General features: G+C 44.5%; 1 protein-coding gene across 1 annotated transcript; it reads left to right on the forward strand.

Annotated features, from left to right (window-relative positions):
• Positions 1 to 13541: 13541 nt before the first annotated feature.
• Positions 13542 to 16469, forward strand: BTG1 (BTG anti-proliferation factor 1). The gene is made up of 2 exons (XM_054211233.1): positions 13542 to 13952; positions 15180 to 16469. Exons 1-2 carry the CDS (start codon positions 13805 to 13807, stop codon positions 15542 to 15544), a joined length of 513 nt encoding a protein of 170 aa, XP_054067208.1. The 5' UTR covers positions 13542 to 13804; the 3' UTR covers positions 15545 to 16469.
• Positions 16470 to 18875: the final 2406 nt, after the last annotated feature.

Below are 18875 nucleotides of genomic sequence, written 5' to 3' on the forward strand. Positions count from 1 at the left end.
TAGACCCCTAGAAGATGTCTATTGCGGTTTTCAACACCAAAAGTTTCACTCTGTAAATTTGCTTCTCTTGGGCCACACGGGCACGGCGACTTTGTGGCCTCGAGGACAGGGCCATGTGCTATAATTCAGGGTGAGGAAACACGTAACAGGCTAAAGGGGTGTTAATCGGGGGTTAAATGGGAATCATACAGGAACAAAAAGACTCTCCTGTCCTGCCTGTTCCTTCTGTGCATGCCTGTGGATGCAGCCTTTGTTATCCAAGCCCACTGCAGCTACCCCAGAGGCAGAGAGATGGGGGGAACTGGTCATTAGCCCAATGTCCCCTCATCTCTGGGGGGAGCCAGTTAGAGCCAGGGGTATGGGAGAATCTGCACAGATTTGAGAGGAAGAAAGTGCTGACCTCTCCTCCCTCCCCTCTCCTCTTCTCATAAAAGGCTTTCCTAAGCGGAGGTAAAAACAATTACCCATTTTCTATGAGCTCTGTGATGTACAAATGATATACCTAAATACATTTGAAATGCTGCACTACTTCCAGTTATACATTGTCTTTGCTTCCTGTCCTGGCAAGTTGAAGAGTGTTTACATTTTAGGTTTTTTTCAGGGGACATCCTTGATTCTCTTCAAAGTATGACCTGTGCATATGAAACTGAAAGTAGAAATGGATTTATTTCTCTTATGGAGTAGGGCTTTATTTGTGTCAATACAATGGCTCCAATTTAATAGTAAAACTTTAAAGTCTGTTAACTGAAAACATCTTCAAACTTCTTTAGAATTTAATTTTCTCTTTGCATCTAAATCACAAATGACTTATGGAGGAAAGTGTCCATCAAACTGCGTTTTATCAGTGCTGTAATCCGTGTGGTAATCTACTGTTTTTTAAAGTCTAACATTTCTTGTTTTTTATAACAAAATATGTCATTCAAAACTTTATTCTGTCATCAAGTTAAAAAAAAAAAGGGGGGTTAGGTCTTTTTGTATTGGTAGAGGGATTCAAATAATTCAATTTAGGAAAAGGATGACATCCGTTGTTGTTTGTGTTGCCTGATCTGCAAGGGAGAAACAGTTCTTTCAACCACCCTAGAAATAAAAATAACTGCTCTTACAGTAATGTATATGCCTAACTCCCTTTGAAGTGACCCTTCAGAATTTCAATAATTTTGGCAGCTTTTAAACTCAATTGTCGCGTGCATGAGGTAACCAAAGTTCTCCAGTCCTAGGACTTCTTAGAGCTACATGCTCTAAGCTACAGAGAAGATACTGTTCCTAACAAGCATCCTCTGGACTTTGCCTCTCCACAACACCCGATCTCATACTCTGCTATTGGCAAGAAAGAACTAATTTATTTCCCGATATTTTAATGCCTTGTCAGTGTCATGATTTAACCTCAGCCAGCAACTAGGACCACACAGCTGTTCACTCACTGCCTCCACTCCCTCAAGTAGGATAGGGAGAAGAGGGAGAAAAAGGAGGGAAAAAAATCTCGTGGGTTGAGACAAAGACCGTTTAATAGAACGGTAATGGAAGAGAAAATAATAATAATAATAATAATAATAATAATAATAATAATAATGGTAAAAGAATATACAAAATTGTGACGCAATACAATTGCCCAGCACCTGATGATCGATTGTCCAGCCCGTCCTGAGCAGCGATCGCAGATTCCTGCCTCCCAGCCAACCCCCATTTATATACTGGGCATGATGCCTATGGTATGGAATATTCCTTTGGCCAGTTTGTCCCATCTATGTTCCCTCTCAGCTTCTATGGGAACCTGAAAAAGTCATTAATATAAGCATTATATTAAGCCATCCCTGGAGGTATTTAAAAGATGGGTAGACGTGGTGTTTAGGGACATGGCTTAGCGGTGGTTTTATCAGTGTTAGGTTGATAGTTGGACTCAATGATCTCAAAGATTCCTACTAACCTGGATGATTCTATGATTCTCTTCTACGATTCTACTTAGCAACAACTAAAACAATATGTGTTCTCAGCATTATTCTCACACTAATTCCAAAACACAGCAGTTACTGGGAAGAAAATTAACTCTATCCCGGCTGAAACCAGGACAGTCAGTTAAAACTGAGAAAGGCAGCAAGCATGAATGTCAGGCAATAGGTCAAAAGCCAGGTGAAGGAAAACAAAATTGGCTTGGTAAATTTTAAATAAAAGGTTTCTAAATCATTCAGCACAGTGAAAAATGTTGTAAAGTCTTACCCTCTTTCTACAGAAGTCCACAGAAAAACTCTTCTGACATCAGAAGAAAGCCTGTTGATTTTGGGAAGTGTACGTACCAGCAAAGAGCTGACATTAGTGCATAATAATGTGTTGACCTTATGCTTCCAGAACAGGAAGGTATGGATAAACAGGCTGGTCACCTTCTTTCCAAGGAGTTTGTGCAATTGATATAAAATCAATGAAGAAGTTAGCAATGATAACTGTAAAAATACTTGGAGACGACTCACAGCAGTTATAAAACAAAAATATTCCCCTGCCTTTGTTTCATTTGCTTCAGAAATGAGTACATGTAAAATTCTCCTCTACCCTCCATTAAACATCTGGTTAGTCTCCAATGTTTGTAGTTAATGAGCAACACTACTGCATTTTTATGTGACCATCCATACCTTCATTTACTCCAGGTATTATTTATGTCTCTGTCTTCACAGAGGAGGGTGTTTACCTTTATCAGTAATAGTAAAACTGCTATTGCCTTTGTTCTAAAAACTGCACTGAGGACATAAGCACTCCTGTGGTCAATGTAACTACCTTATAGCTGGAGTGGGGAAGGTACGGTAAGTTTCTGGCATTTACAAATGCAGGGTCAAAGTGATTTGAGACGATTAGATTAAAAATGAAATGAGATCCACGGTTATCAAACGCACTGTGAAGTGGCAAAAGGCGAAATTTCCATTTGCACCCCAAGAAAGCGGGATTCTTCACATCATCAAAGCTCTTTGAGGTACTGAGCTCTCATCACTGTTGTGTTAGTCTGAGGGTTGTAACTACTCTTCCTCTTCAAATCTCGAGCAACTGAAGTTCATCCTTGTTATACTTTTGGCCATTAGCTAAAATGTTGAGGTTAAATCAACAAAGCAGAAAAGAAAGATTTGGTTCATCATTCCGAGACTCTCTGTTTTGTGTTGAAATCACTGCAGTAATCTAGCAACTTAAAACATGTACAAGAAAAATCCTGGTTTCAATCACTATTTCTCACTGTAGATTCCACTACTTTAAGAAAGAAAAAGATGACCAGCCTTCAGGAAATATCAGCTATTACTACGCCATCTTTATATAAATGAGTGATTTTGCCTCTGATACTAAGTACGAAATTGCATAACAGACATCCAGATCATTTCCTCTGTAGGAACTGAAGAAACTCTTATGATCACTCCTGGACATCCCTAGTAATTTTTTTATACTATGATATCAATATAGAAAATCCAGGGGGTATGCACCCAAACTTGGATGTAGCTGTGAACAGATTTGGAATATCCTTGGGGAGGAAAAAATTGGCTATTTTTGTTGTTCTTAGTTTTGCTTTTTCTTTCAATGTGAAACAGAAATGTTTGGGTGCTGCCAGCACCAACTCTGGCATGGCCCTACTGAAACCATGCTGCCTGGTAGATGAGACTGAAGCTCTGAGCTGGTGGGAGGAGATGACTCTGCAGGAAATAGCCTACAGCTCCAGGGTAACAAAACTGAGTGGAAACAATGAAGGCATGTCTACGCGGAGGAAAGGAATGCGCTGCAGACATTCCCCGCCTTGGCCTTGCACATGTTGGTTTCTTGGTATGAAGTAGCGCAGTTTTGGGGCCTGAGCCGGCTGCAATGACGTTGCACCAGAATAGGGCTAAGACAGCTGGCGGGGCTCCACCTGCTTATGGCGGAGCACAGCACCATGTTCTCGTTCCATTGTGTAGATGTACATGGCTTTAGCTCTCCCTTCTCCCCTGTTATCTCATACGAATTTCCATTTGCCCCCTCTCCACTGACTGCTAGTTGAGTTGTGGGGCACAAAAACCCAAGGTGAAGAAAATGTTGCTGCAAAGACATTTTATGCAGATCTTTAAGGGATGCTTTATGCGACTGCTATATCTCTTATGTAATTCTTTAGAAGCAGACTTTCATGAAGCAGTGAATTTTAAAAAAAAAATCATGTTTGAAAAAAATCAGAGCCTTCTTAAATAATTTAAAAGTGAATTAAGATGCAAAAAAGAAAAGGAAAGAAAAAGTTCTGAAACAGTAGGTTCATCCTCTGCAAGCTTGGGATCTTGTATTAATGCATTGCATTGCTGTGAAGAAAATGGCTTTCTATCTTTGCCTGTATGTTAGATCCTGCTGGAACACTCTGTTCCGTGCTCCCAGGAACACTTAATGCTGCTCGAAGCATGTGTACCCAGCGCTACATGGAAGAATCGAGCGGCTCCTCCCACACAGCCAGGCACATCTCCTTTCTATTGTAACAGGGGTATCAAGCAGCTTTTTGTTCCTCTGTCTCTGGAAATGCATCAGAGACAAACACGAGGGGGGAAAATGGTCACTGTTTGAAGGTGGTGTTGGAGGCAGAAGACAAAAAGACTTAGATCACAAGGCTGTGCTTTTTTAGATTCATAAATGCTACGCATCTCTTTTTTTTTTTTAAATTAAAAAGCTGTGCTTTTCTTGTTTATCATTGCAGGCCTGTTTGAGACATCTGGTTAATCTAAATCAGAACTAATGGCCTAATTTTATAGAGGTGCATGTTTCTGCTGTCAAGATTTTTGTTTCTGTTTTAGTTAGTCTTTTCTGATGTTCTTTAAAAACAATGGAGGAAAAAAAATAATTCTTTTTTGGTGAGATAAAAGTAGAATACTACCTCTGCTTCTATTTAAGCACCTCTCCCCCCTTTTCCAGTGTTATCAAGCATGTTCATATAAGATACTTCTATTAACAGTCAGATAGCTCTTGTGTTCTGTAAAAACAGTACTATTAAAAAACAGGAACTTTTTTTCCTTTTTTTTTTTTTTGGTAGGAATTGGCAATTTATAGGCAATATAGGACAAAGCAGGTTCCTCAGTTTATGGCACATCTCTCAGAAAGGAGAAATAGCATGTGGTGGGAGCTCTGAGATGCAAAGTCTTCGGTTATGTGCCCTAAAAACATGACCCTGTTCATTTGCAACTATATAGATAATCTCATCAAAGCCAGGGAGATTACTCACATGAGTGAATTTAGGAAAGTAAGTTATGGAGTGTTCAGGTTTGTTCATTGCTTCTGGGGAAAGAGTTCGAGTTGCATGGGGACCGGCCAAACAGATTAATTTTAGGCATGCAAAATGCAATGCAATCCTGTTAGAGGGATGAATGACTACATTTTCACACAAGCAAGCCTGTAGTGTTCCCACATAAATGTAGTTGAAGAGAAATATATATACAGCTACACAACCAATAAGAACTGTGTATCTGTGACTTTTAAATTTTTTTTCCGCCTGATTATATCCAGAAAATCTATCAGTACTCAAAGGAAGGTGATCTACAGACTCTCAATGTGATGTACCCTCAGCCTGCCAAATCTGTCCTACAGAACTAATTATATTAATTTTGTCCTGAGAATTCACAGGCTAAATTTCTGTCTGAGACTGATTAAAATGCCTGAGTTAATACCACTGCAAGGAGGAGAAAAAGCTGTAACAGAAGCAGTGCCATGACTACAAATGACAATGGGAGCGAGAATAAGTTGTGGTAAGTGTTGGCTAGGAAAAATGGGAAAAAAATGATAAGTGCCTGTTTTTACAGCAGTGTATTCACTGCATTGATATGCAGGATTTAGATATGACAGACCACAATGAAAGAATAAAAAAAGCAGCTAATCCGAAATCATTTGTTCCCCAAAGCCAGACCCTGAATTGAATGAAACACGTGCAGGAGGACCTGATTTACAGACAAAAAAAATAATGTCTGGCCTTGGCAGAGGGATGTTATGAGTTTGTGAGGCAGGTGTGTATATCTATCTACATACTGAAGTCACTGTTTTACTGTTTCTTCGGTCTTAATAAGTGAATAGTGGGCAATTTCCCTTGCAGTCTGTGGAGGCCTAGCCTGAAATCTCTGGTGTCATGGAGACATTACAATGTCTCCATGTTCTGCTACTTTGAGGTATTATTGAGACAGGCAGATTTGCTGAAGGTTTGTAACTGGTCCTTAATAACTGGTCGAAAGGAGCCATCCATTTCAAAGTCTATCTAGTTTCCAAATCACAAACCTAAATAAAGCTTCTTAAGAAATTTTTTATGACATAACTGGAAAGTAAATGAAAGGGGGTTATATCAGATATTTTAAAGGTTTTTTAAAAAATCTGTCTAGATTTTTTTAACTACATCATAAATCAAAGTACCTAAGGTGCAAATACTCAGGAAAAATGAATACTTGCGGGACCATCATATTGGTTTCTTAAAATCTTTAATTATTTTAATGAAATTTGCACCTAAAATCTGCAGACGGTCACAGTTTTCATTCCAGCAGACAGGAAATACTGTTATAAAAGTATCGTTAAAATTCCTGGGTTTTGGCTAGCAGAGTTAGGCTGGTGGACTCTCCACTGCATGCAGCTCTACTCTGGAAATATCTTTGTAAAAGAATGTACTCACATATGTGTAGATGGATTGGATGTTTAGATGCCTATTCTGTGGACAAATATTATGCAGGTGGCCACATTATAATCCATAATTATTCTTGCTGTCCTTAACACAGTAGTTGATAAGCTTGTTCTAGCTGTAATCTTTTCCCTGCTGCTGATTTCATGCCTCCTTAACTACTAGGATAAACACCAGGAGAAACCAACTCTTGGTTGAGCTGAAGACACTACCTGTCATTGCTGAGGGTGATGACCCTGCTTTGGGAACCATTGGTTTGGGAACCAGCAAGGCCAGGCTGGATGGCACTTTGAGCAGCCTGGTCTAGTGGGAGGTGTCCCTGCCCATGGCAGGGGGGTTGGAACTAGATGATCTTTAAGGTCCCTTCCAACCCAAACCATTCTATGATTCTATGAACCATTGCCTTCAAACCTAGAAATCAGCCCTTCAAGAACACCACTTAATGTGGGACTAAACATGGGACTACATGTTAGGCCTCTCCCTGCTTCTTTAAGCTGCTCCAGCAACATGTAGGATCCCTGAAATGCCTAAGTGGGTGTCGGAATATTCTTCTTCCAGCAGGTTACCTCTCTAGGTTTTCCCTCTGCCTGACCGCGGGGGAACCAACAGCCCCGTGCTGACCGACACAGGCTGTTCTGGCAGTCACCAGTCAGTGCAAGAGCCTGTACACAGCCACTATGGAGAGGGGAGTTCTGAAATGATTTCAGGGCTTCCTAAAGCTTTACTGCAGGCCAGAAAAAAAAGCAAAACTCTGGGAACCAGAGAACTATAAACCACTTTATCATCCCTCCCATCCCAGCTGGACTACGAAAAACTACAGGAGCGAGAAAAATTTGGAATTTGAGATGACATCATTTGATTGCAGAGCATGACAACAAATGGTTAAATCATTCTTTTCACTTAAAAGCTCCTTTCCCTTTAATATTATTTTTAATAACTTTCCCATGTAGGATTGCAATGTCTGATTGTTTATCTCATCTATATTACTCTCTCCTGTTTTATTCATAACTGCATACAAATGAAAAAATGGATGTGTAATAATGGTTATGTATAATGCTGTGTTGTGAGCAGGTCTCTATTGACAAGCTTGCAAATAATCTGCTTCTATTGTCTTCTTAAATTTTTCTTGTTGCTGGATCCAAACTATGGTTGCACACCTGCTACTATCCCACTTGAAAAAAAAAAAATTCATCTTTACAACAAAACCAGAATGCTATTTTCTGAATTCACTTTTTATCTGCTACGTGTGCATGCTGTCACATGTTGTTTGCTGAAATCAAAGCAATAGCATAGGAAAAGCCTTCTGTTGAAACTGTCCTGGCCAGATTCTTGTTTCTGCCACCTGAGGCTCATGCCACAAGGAATCTCTTCTCTGTGAGCGGTCCCTTGAAATCCAACTTATCTCCCACAGAGCAAGCCTTTTTCTGTATGGAATAAGGGCAGCAGAGGTTGTCGTTTTAGGATGTCATGAGCTGGTTTTCCTGAAACTCCTTTTGCAGACCGTGCCGTAGTTATCACCAACGCTGACAGCTTCCCCTTGCCCCTCCGAGTCTTTCCATCCCCTCTCAAGCTTCCTGCAGCGGCAGAGATGCTTGTTCGACTGTCACTGGTCTGCAGCATGGGGCTCTGGCTTACGGGACTTGTCACACTTGCTTAAACGGGACTCTACATCTGTGAGAAGTGGTTTGAGGAATTCATTGCCTGACAGGCCAGTCCCCAAATGCAGAGTTTGTGTGTGTGTGCGTACGCATGTGTGTGTGCATGCATGAGCATGTTGAAGGGGGGGGGGGGGGGTTCCCAATGTGGTCACAAACCAGACTTTTGCCCTTTCTGTGACTCATACCAGTCTGTCTTATGCTTTCAAAAGTAAGACTTCTCCATTTTGGAAGAATGTGCCACTGACGTTTTCACCCCCACGCTTTTTCAGGACAAAACACTCGTTGCTACAACACTGCGGTTACTTTCCATGTCGTAATGCTGGGTTGAGAGAAAGGCTGCAGAGCCCTCACCCCCGCCTCACTGCAGGGTGACGCTTTACCGGTGGGCTGGATCCCTCAGACATGTCTGAGCCCAGGTCTGAGCCCCAGCTCGAGTCCAAACATGTCTTGTGGCGGCACAACATGAATGACAGCGTGTTCTCAAGGCTTCAGGGAAAAAAAACCACGGAGGCCCAAGATAGGCTTTGACAGGCACTGAAGGGCACTCACCCACCCTGCAGCCAGGGGGGCGAAACGCTTCTCTCTCCATCTTAACGCAAGTTGTGCAGCCAAAGTCTTTCTGAGAAGGACACCAGTATCGCCGCCATAGTTTGAGGGGTGCCTCTTTGAAAACTTTACAGAAGAAGGTGGGAACCCATCACCAGGCCATGGGGTCAATGTGGGGAGCAGCGTGGACACGCAGGGCCGGCTACCAACTCTCTGGGTTAGATCTGCCTCCTGGAATAGCAACTTAATGTCGCTACAGCTGTGACTACATATTCAGAGCAAAGACTAAAGCGGCTAAAACATTAATACATGCATCCCATGGTAAGCTTTCCTCTGCAGAAACAAAAAATAAAGAAAAGAAGCAACTCCTTGCCTTGCTATACGCTTTCAAATGATTGCTAAATGATAAAAACAATGTGGCATTTTAATAACATCAACCTACAGTAAAAATAAACTCTATACATAGAATGGATTATTGTTTTATTTTATGCATTGCAAACAGTACTCTTCAGCCAACAGGTAAGTGAAAGCTTATGTCCATCTAAGGCACATATACAGCTTTTTTGGAACAAATACCAATTATTTCTCAACTGTTACTTCTTTATTAGGTCAATGCCAAGCCGTGCAAAACCATAGCTAGAACTGACAGTGAAATAGGAAGAGAACAGACCTAACACCTTTTTACACTGAAAGGCTTTAACAAGATACCGCACAAAAAGCCTATAACACTTTCACACTTTCTTGCATTTGCTTATTCTGTCAGGAATAATTTCCCAAACAGGAAAAAAAAAATCCATGCTGTACATGTAGTATATTTATTTTCATAAACAAATGTATACTAATTCAGACTCTAAGACCAGAACCAATTTTTAAAAAATCACATAATTCTAATTCTTCTCCTTTGAACTCTTGAATCTTCCCACTTACCATAAAGAACACTCGGCAGCTTCCTTCAGAAAAAGCTGGGAAAAAGAGCATGTTGCAATAGTCGCAGGGTGTGTATGTGTGTGTGTGGCACAGATAAAAGTTGTTGTATTTCTATTACTTATTTCCATTATGACAGAACTCACAAAGTGCTAGGCTCTCTCCAAACCAACGGCGAGAAACAGTTCCTGCCAAAACAACATGAAAGAAATGTTGTAAAGGTTGCATTGTATTGCTTAAAAGTTAGGAAATATCAGAAGCCGGGTTGCCAGTACAACCTTAATTCAACTCTTCTGTGCACATTCATTATGATCCAGTCTTTAATTACATGATCACATACTCTTTTTCTTTATTTTCTCTCCCTAGGGCCTCTGCTTCATTTTAAGTATCAGATGGGATGAATAAGGCAGTTGTTAAATGTTTACATTTATCTTCTTCAGCACCCTGCCATTAAGGTATCGGTGAGTATCTCGCACTCTTGACCAGGCAAACTGCCTCCTCTGTGTCTGGAGCTGCAGAGGCAGGAGAAGACAGCTGGGACCTGGCCAGAGACAGTAAGAACAACTTCATACATCCCAAAATGTACAGGTGCCAAAGAAGTTCAGAGCAAAACAGTGGATCAGTGAAACACGCTGGCATACTGGCAGGAAGCTACGGCACAAACCAGCAACAGGCTGACGTATGGCCAATTTCTCTGATGTTCTTCACTGAAGTCCTATCGAGCAAAGTTGACTTTGATCCCGTGAGCTGTATGCCAAAGTCTTCATCACTGCTAAGAGCCTGCATACTTTAAAGATGAGGATCTGCGGGAGCATTTCACAAGCAGAAAGTGGCCCCAGCTCCTTTACTATCCCACCATAGCACTGGGCTGGAGGCGGAGTTGCCTAGACTGAGAAAACAAGACGGTTCTCTGCATTAGCAGCTCCTGTTACGTTGTCCCTTCCCACAGGTAGGGATGAAGTCTTGCTGGCAGGCATCTTGCTGAGCCTCGAAGTTACCCATGAACTGCTTGCTGGCTGCACAGTAAGAACACCAAGGCAGTTCATTCGTCACTAGTAGACTGAATCTTTATGCGCAGACATTTACCTTGCCCATAAACAAGACCCTCTTTATATGTGCTGTAACTGTTTGGAAGCAATAGGGACTATCAAAACTTCTTGACTGCTAAAGCTCTCTGAATTTATTGACTCTGCAGGAGATTTGAGGGAAACCCCTTGATGGTCTAGCAAGCTTTAAATAAAATAAAAAATAAAAATCTTCAGGAAGTGCATGCTGGCACATTATGTTCTTAAAAGTACAATTCAAGGGGGGGTGATTCAAACCTGAATCACCTTGCTGTCCACAACAGTTGTTGTAGCAAGCTCAGGAGAGCCTTTTTAAACTTCACACTTTGGGGTGCTACTACATAAGACCACTTATCTACTGGGGAGTTCCTATAACTCCTGCCGAGCATTTGATTCTGGCTGGAACAAAGTAGGAGAGATGAGAAACTGGCCCAGATAAAGCTCAGGCCCAAGCAAAGGTGGTAAACATTATACTCTTTTTTGTTGAAGTATTTACAGTAGTTATTTTGGTGTAATTGCGATGCTCTGAGAATAATGTTGATTTTGCACAAGTGACATTCTCCAGTAGGATGATGGACCTTGTCGTGAAGGGGTGACAGAAGCATCTGCTGCTTTGAGGTTTGAAAGAGAAGAGCAAATTCCAACCTATGAACAGAGCAGAAATGGCAGCTCTGGATACACCTCACGTAGGCTGTGGAAGCACTGAGAAGAAAGGATGGCGGGCACCTATGGAGCAGCGAGAGGAGGGGCCAGGTTGGCAGCTCCTCCCTTCTGACAGGACAGAGGGACAGCTCATGATCACTAATGGAAAAGTCAGAGGTTAGTGGGGGGAAAATAGATGAGACTGTGCTCTAAAACCACCACCAACATTTTTAGTGTGCAGTGAAGCTGTGAGTTTAAGCTCTCAGGATTATCTTTTGAAGGTGTTTTGCAGATCTCCCTTGCGTATAGAGTCAGAGTCCCTTGAGGCTGAGAGTCTAAGATAGAAAAGATCCTGAGAGCAAAGACCAAAAGCACTATTCAGGTGCAACTCTAACATCAGACAAGCAAAAATGGTGTACTTTCATCTTTTATTCAAATTATTTCACACGTGTATTTTTATAGATTTCACCACTGAATTATTTTTACTGAAAAAGAAATCTTAGGATTTAATTGTGCGGTCTTATTGTGCCTTTAATGGCCTGATTTCTGATCTTTGACTGGAAGAAGTGTACATGTAAATATCAGGCTGCATTTCCTTTGCAGCTTTGCATAGGGGCAGGGCATATACCCTAGGGGAAGAATGAGTTTTCTATCACAGAAGCTACACACTATGTTTCTAACAAAAAAAAGGGGAAAAAAGAAGAAAAAAAAGGACTTCGCTGCTTCTTTCATCTCCCCTTTGGTTTTGCAGAAAGGGAGACAGAGACATTGAGAGGCTTGTGGCTTTACCCTCTCCTTGGCCATCAGTCCTCCTGTCCACCCAGGGTTTTTGCCCTGGGGTAATTGCACAGTCCAAAGAAAGATCGTGCCATTGAGTAGTGTGCATGAGGTGTACGGAGGTCCAAGAAGGGTATTTCTGAGGTGTTATAAGGCACTGCAACAGGGTTCCCAGAGAAGTTGTGGATGCCCCACCCCTGGAAGCGGTCAAGGCCAGGCTGGATGGGGCTTTGAGCAGCCTGGCCTAGTGGGAGGTATCCCTGCCCATGGCAGGGGGGTTGGAACATGATGATCTTTCCAACGCAACCCATTCCATGATACTACGAACGAGGGCTGAGGTTTGGCCAGTGGCCTGCGAGAAGACACCTCCCCTGCCGACCAGCAAGCCCTTCCCTTGGCTTGCACCCACGGGAGGACCCTGCGTGGAGACCCCGCTGTGAACGTGGCCTTCGGGCCAAGGGACACAAACGTGAGGACAAAGCCACGCTGGGGACCCGCGGAGCGCTGGCCACAGGGGTGGGCCCAGCGGGGCTCCCACAGAAGGCAGGAGGGGGAAAGCCACGTCACCTCCGGCGGCTACGGGCATAAACAAACGCTGCTCCCCGAGCACCCCTGCGGCGGCTGGCGCCACCTGGACAGACGCGTTCCAGCGGGCCCCCGCGCACAGACACGCCGGGGGCCGAGCCCACGCGGGGCACGGCGCAACGAAACAACAGGGAGAGAACTCCGGCCGTCAGCGCCATCTCGCTTCCTCCTCCTCCTCTTCCTCCTCCCGGCCCGGGCGGGCGGCCCCCCTTCCTCCGCCCCCGCGCTGACGTGGCCCTACTCTCCCCAGATACAGCGCACGGCCGCCGCTCTGCTCCGCTCCGCTCCCCGACCGCAGCGCGCCGCCGGCGGCCTCCCCCGGTTCCGCACTCCGCGCGGGCAGCCGGGCCTCCGCACCCCCCCCGCAGCCCACGCCGCTGCGCGGAAGGCGAGCGCCCGCTCCCCCTCCAGGCGGGACCTGCGCGGGGACGCGCCACACGGACACGGGCGCGCTCGCGCTCCCGCTCCCCTCCGCGCGCGCAGCCCGCCAGCCCCTTGCACCGAACTCCGCGCGCCTCCGCGCGCCCCGGCTCTATTTGTTTACAGTCGATTACGTCACCCACTCAACCACCACCACCCCCCGCCGCGCGCCGGCCCCACCCCCGCTACTCCCGTCACAATGGTGCGATCGCTCGATTGGCGGCGGCGCGCCCTCCCCCCCCCCCCCGGCGCCCTGACGCCACTTCCTCCCCCGGCGGCTATAAGAGGCAGCGTCCGGCAAGCAGCTCCCTTCGCCCCTCGCAGCAGGAGATGCGGGGTGCGCTGCCGCGGCCGCCGCTGCTGCCGCCGCCCCCACCCTGCCGCAGGAAGAGGAGGCGGAGGCTGCCGCCCCCGGGATGTGAGCTGGGCTCCGCCGCCCGCTCCTCTCCCAGTTAGAGCCGCCCCGTCCCGTCTCCGCTCCGTTCAGCCCCGCCGCCCCGTCCCATCCCGCTCCAGCGCCGGCCGCCCCGGAGAGCTGGCTGCCGCCCGCCGCCGCCTCCATGCATCCCGCCCTGTACACCCGGGCCAGCATGATACGCGAGATCGCCGCGGCCGTGGGCTTCATCTCCAAGTTCCTTCGGACCAAGGGGCTGATGAACGAGCGGCAGCTGCAGACCTTCAGCCAGAGCCTGCAGGAGCTGCTGGCAGGTGAGGGCGGCGCGGGCGCGGCGGGAGCCGCTCTCCCCCCGACCCCCAGCTCCGGGCGCGGAGCTGCGCTGACCCCGCCGCCGCCGTGGGGGCCGCCTGCCCGGGCCCGGCAGGGCCGCCCGACGGCGGCAGCGCCGGAGGCGGGGGGGGGGGAGGGGTGAGGCGGAGAGCAACCCCTCCGAGGGGCTGTAGCCGGTGCGGGGTGGCGAGCGGGGCTGCGCGGCCGCGGGTCGCCCTTTGCGGGGACCCCCCCCGCCCGTGCGGAGCCGGTCCCGGCGGGTGGGGGCGGCAGGAGCGGGCTGTAAACAAAAGGGGCTCGGGTTTCGCGCAGGCAGCTCCCCCCCTCCCACCCTCGGCTCCGCAGACAAAAGCTTTTGGAGCAGCCCGGACTTGGGCTCCGCTCCAAGGGCCCGGTTTCCAGAAGGAAAAACGCTCCGAAGTTGCTTTTTTTTCTTTTTTGTCCGGTAAAATTCAGCGGTAGACGATGTGTGTCTCTTCCCCTTTCTTCTGGAAACGTCTCATAGCCGGCCGGCAGCCCCGGTTAGGGTCAAAATACCGAGGGGTTTCTTCGCTACCCCATGGGTTTTGTAATCCCGAGCCCATGTCCCACCCTGTGTGCTTTGGTGGTGGCCACAAGTAGCCTCAGACCGGTAGGGTTTTGGGTGGGATAAAAACTCCTAAGGTAAGTGAAGTCATTGGTATCTCGCCCTGGAAAACAGGCTGGGAAGCGCAGTGGTGAAATACAGCTTGAGTCAGTCGGTAAATGCTGCCCAGCGCCTTCCCTAGTTATTTTTGGGTGTTCTTAGAATGTGAGGAATCAAGCAATGGGTGTGATCTCAAGAGGATGCTGGGAAGGAGCTTTTTTCCTTCTCGGTTCATGGAATTTTGAAGCCCTTGAGTTTTTCTGCTGTGTATGTAATCACTTCTGTATTTTTATATTTGTTTCTATGAATGCCAGGAAGTTGCATTTCACTCCTTTCAGATGGCAGACATTGTATACGGTAGCACAAAACAGTAACTTTATACATGAGTACTTCCCAAGGGCCGCTGCACTTATGTAAATTATCAGCAAAAATAAAGGCTGTAATGATTTTTCAGGGCACTTGATGCTAAAATAATAAGCTTTTCAACATCTTGAGGTGTGAAATTTGCAAGAGAACAATGATCACTGTTAAATCTTTTTGAATACAGAATTAAGGAGGATAATCTTTTTTTTTTATTTTATAGAACATTATAAACACCACTGGTTCCCAGAAAAGCCATGCAAGGGATCAGGTTACCGATGTATCCGGATCAACCATAAAATGGATCCTCTCATTGGACAGGCAGCACAGCGGATTGGATTGAGCAGTCAGGAACTGTTCCAGCTTCTTCCAAGCGAACTCACTCTATGGGTTGACCCGTATGAAGTGTCCTATCGTATTGGAGAGGATGGCTCAATCTGTGTGCTGTATGAAGCTGCACCAGCAGGAGGTAGCCAAAATAACACCAACATGCAAATGGTAGACAGCAGAATAAGCTGTAAGGAGGAACTTCTCTTGGGCAGAACTAGCCCTTCCAAAAGCTACAATATGATGACTGTATCAGGTTAAGATATAGTCTGTGGATGGATCACCTTAAAAATGGATGGATAAATTTGGTTTTTACTTTGGGTGGGCACCTCTGGGGATGGATTATGGAATTTAAACCATGTCACAGCTGTGAAGATCTGGCACACGTTAGAGTGGTATACTTTAAAGTGACAGTGCCATAGTTTGGACAGTACCTTTCAGTGATTTAATAGCCTGTGAGTCAAAACGATTGCAACTTGCTAGGGAGTGAAGAAGATCTAGGAAGGCTCAGTTTCTCCAAGACATCTTACTTAATTTCTACACCAATTTTCAACCCCAATCTGTATTTATAAAGTGATTCTCTGCAGTAGGTCTTGCAGAGTAAATTTGCACTATTACATTTATTAATTGTTAGCATTTTTGGCAGCTCAGTAACAAGACTTATTGTTATGAACACCATAGTACTGGAAATTTTATTTTTCCGACTTTTACCTAGCACTTACAAATATGTATAAATGTACATAAGATAAACTAGTAAGTATGACCTGGGGAAATGGTCAGATCTTTTACATTGGCCTCAAAAGTAGCAAGTGATCAGAACCTGCCATGGCAACAGGCTTTAAAAAGACCATATAAAGACACTGTCTGAACTGTGGTGTTAGCACCAGCCAGCTATCTGTACATTTGCTAGCTTGTAGTTTTCTAAGACTGAGTAAACTTCTTATTTTTAGAAAGTGGAGGTCTGGTTTGTAATTTCCTTGTTCTTAATTGGGTAAAAGTCTTTTCCACAAACCACCATCTATTTTGTGAACTTTGTTAGTCATCTTTTATTTGGTAAATTATGAACTGGTGTAAATTTGTACAGTTCATGTATATTGATTGTGGCAAAGTTGTACAGATTTCTATATTTTGGATGAGAAATTTTTCTTCTCTCTATAATAAATTGTTTCCTATCTTGGCATTTTAATTAATCTCTTGTCGTGATTACATAGGACCAGTTAAACTATTTTTGTCTCACAGTAGAAGTGAAATAGGTACTATAAAAGCTTGAGAACATCAATGGCACCCTGATGCTAGGGAACATTTGGTGCAGATATGGATTAATGAAGACCTCGTATATAAATGCTTGGGAAGTTTAGGGAAACACAATGATGTACATGTCACTTTAAACGTTTTAAAAATCAGTCAATGTGGAAATAACTCCAGGGCCAATAATTCCAGGATATGAGGAAAAGGTACAGAAATAACATCACCAAAGATGACTTGAATAAATCCAGAGGATTAAAGTTTACTTGGCTTCCTGATGAAGGACATAGCAAACCTAAATGTCCATTTTGACCTACTTGCTCACAAGTTCTCAGTTCTTCCCTGATGGATTCCCTGCTCAATAAGAGTTTCTGGGACAAGTGTCCCTTAGCCTTAAGAGCAGGTTAACCACTCTACAGAAAGGTTGCTCGCCTTTTGCTTTCTTCAGATGCAAGACTTTCACTTTAGAAATCATTAAGATGGGATTCAACAAAAGGTATGTAGATCTTTTTTCCCAAACTTAAAAGGCTGGTTGAGGCGAAGTGAGAAGCCCATACTTATATGTGTATTCAAAGTTAATGAATGCTGTGGAGATGTGATTCACTTAAGCACCACACTAATGTCATTTGTACACAGCGCAGTGGTTAGTTACACTTGAGAGAAATTCCTTACCACTTTATTTGCACTTGTTAAAGTGCTGGAGTAAAAATCAAGAACTTTCTGTTCCTTATCTCCTGTGTACTTTGTTCTGCGAGTGTTTAATAAAAGGCCTACCCAACTTGGTCACTTTGGTTATGAGAACTGCTGCTGTTACTCTGAAGGAAAAGAAAACAATCATTACTTGCCAACTAAACTTGCTAGCTGTGGATAGAATGGAGCTTCAGATTCGCCATGCGTTGTGGCAGCTCCTGCTTGGCTATGAGCCTTTACCATGTGGCAATAATAACGTTTTATCTCCAGTTTAAATCTTTGTCTTCTGAACTATATTATAACTGATTATATATAAGCAAAACATAAAGACTGACCTGTCTAGCTTTTTTACCACTTTCTTTTCCATTGTTTTTTTTTTTTTTGAAAGTTCAGCTTTACAAATACTATTTTTACCATGATCTGCATACGTATGTCAACATTCAGAACTTTAAAGCATCGCTAGGGCTTCTCCAGTGCTGTGACTTTCTGGCATAGACCGGTGGAAGCATAAGTGCTCCTGAAGCAGTGAACTTTGAAGAGCTCGCTCAGTGTGTCTGGATCTGGCAAGAGTAGATCTATTACCAAAGCTTCAGAATGAGCTTGCTTTAAAGTACAGGCGTTACTCATGTGTAGAGTCAAAGTTCATGTTCACATCTTGGTACCTTAAAAATTCTACTACTTTTAAGATGACGCTTTCCAGTTTGTTAAGTCTGTAAGCAAGAGATTTATGCAGGCAGTAAGGAGTACTCAAAGACATTTCTGTTGCGTTACACGGCCGCAGACAGCATAAATATATCCAAATAGAAAGGAAGAAAAACATTGAGCTTGGCTTCCTGTAAAGCCGTATTAAACTTTCATGAAGCTCGCTGCTGAGTGAGCCGTGCTTGGTGTATCGTGGTGCTGCCTGCGTTCTTTCCTGCCGCACAGTAAGAACAGCAGCAGAAAGGGTAGCTGTGTAGTTGGTCTTTGACATGAGCTGTGCACGTTATGAAAGCATCAGCTGTCGGTACTTTCTTTTTGGTAAGTTAAGCATAGCTTTGGGAGGCAGCAAGTATTCCATCTGCGAGGCTGGCATGTGACACTGAATCAAGAATGAGCCTGCTCCCTTAGATGGTTAACATTTTAGTCCTTTTACGGTAGGGTGCTTTCATTCATGGCATAATTTTTAACTGCAGCTGTAACGAGTAATTGGTACAACCTGTGTCCTCGGAGTTGTTGGGATTTCTTCCAGCTGGAATTTAAACATACCCCAACGTGCACACAATGTGCCCTTGTCTGATTTTGAAAGTACTTAGCACACTGTGGCAGCAGGGCATAGGAAGGACTCCAGAGAGAGATGGAGTATGGCTGTAAGAGGAGGCTGTTGCCAATCCTGTGTTCTGGTGCAGGTAGAACAAACAGTGCGCTAAGCTGAATGCTTGTCGCTTTTGAATTTCATTTAAGGTGCCATTATGAAACCTGCAAGGCTTTTATTTTAACGCAAATAATAAGAGATGAGAGAGCACATTCAAGACCTGCTTGCCCAGTGCACGTTAGTTAAATGAGGTGGACTTCCCTTGTGAAGCACTGAATAATCCTGTTGTTCTGTTGGTGTTCTGAGGGCAGGCTCAGCTGTACGCAGCTTTAATGTTCCACCTCTTCTTAGACTGACGTCTGC

The sequence above is a fragment of the Rissa tridactyla genome, chromosome 1 (assembly GCF_028500815.1).
Source record: "Rissa tridactyla isolate bRisTri1 chromosome 1, bRisTri1.patW.cur.20221130, whole genome shotgun sequence".
Lineage (NCBI taxonomy): Eukaryota > Metazoa > Chordata > Aves > Charadriiformes > Laridae > Rissa > Rissa tridactyla.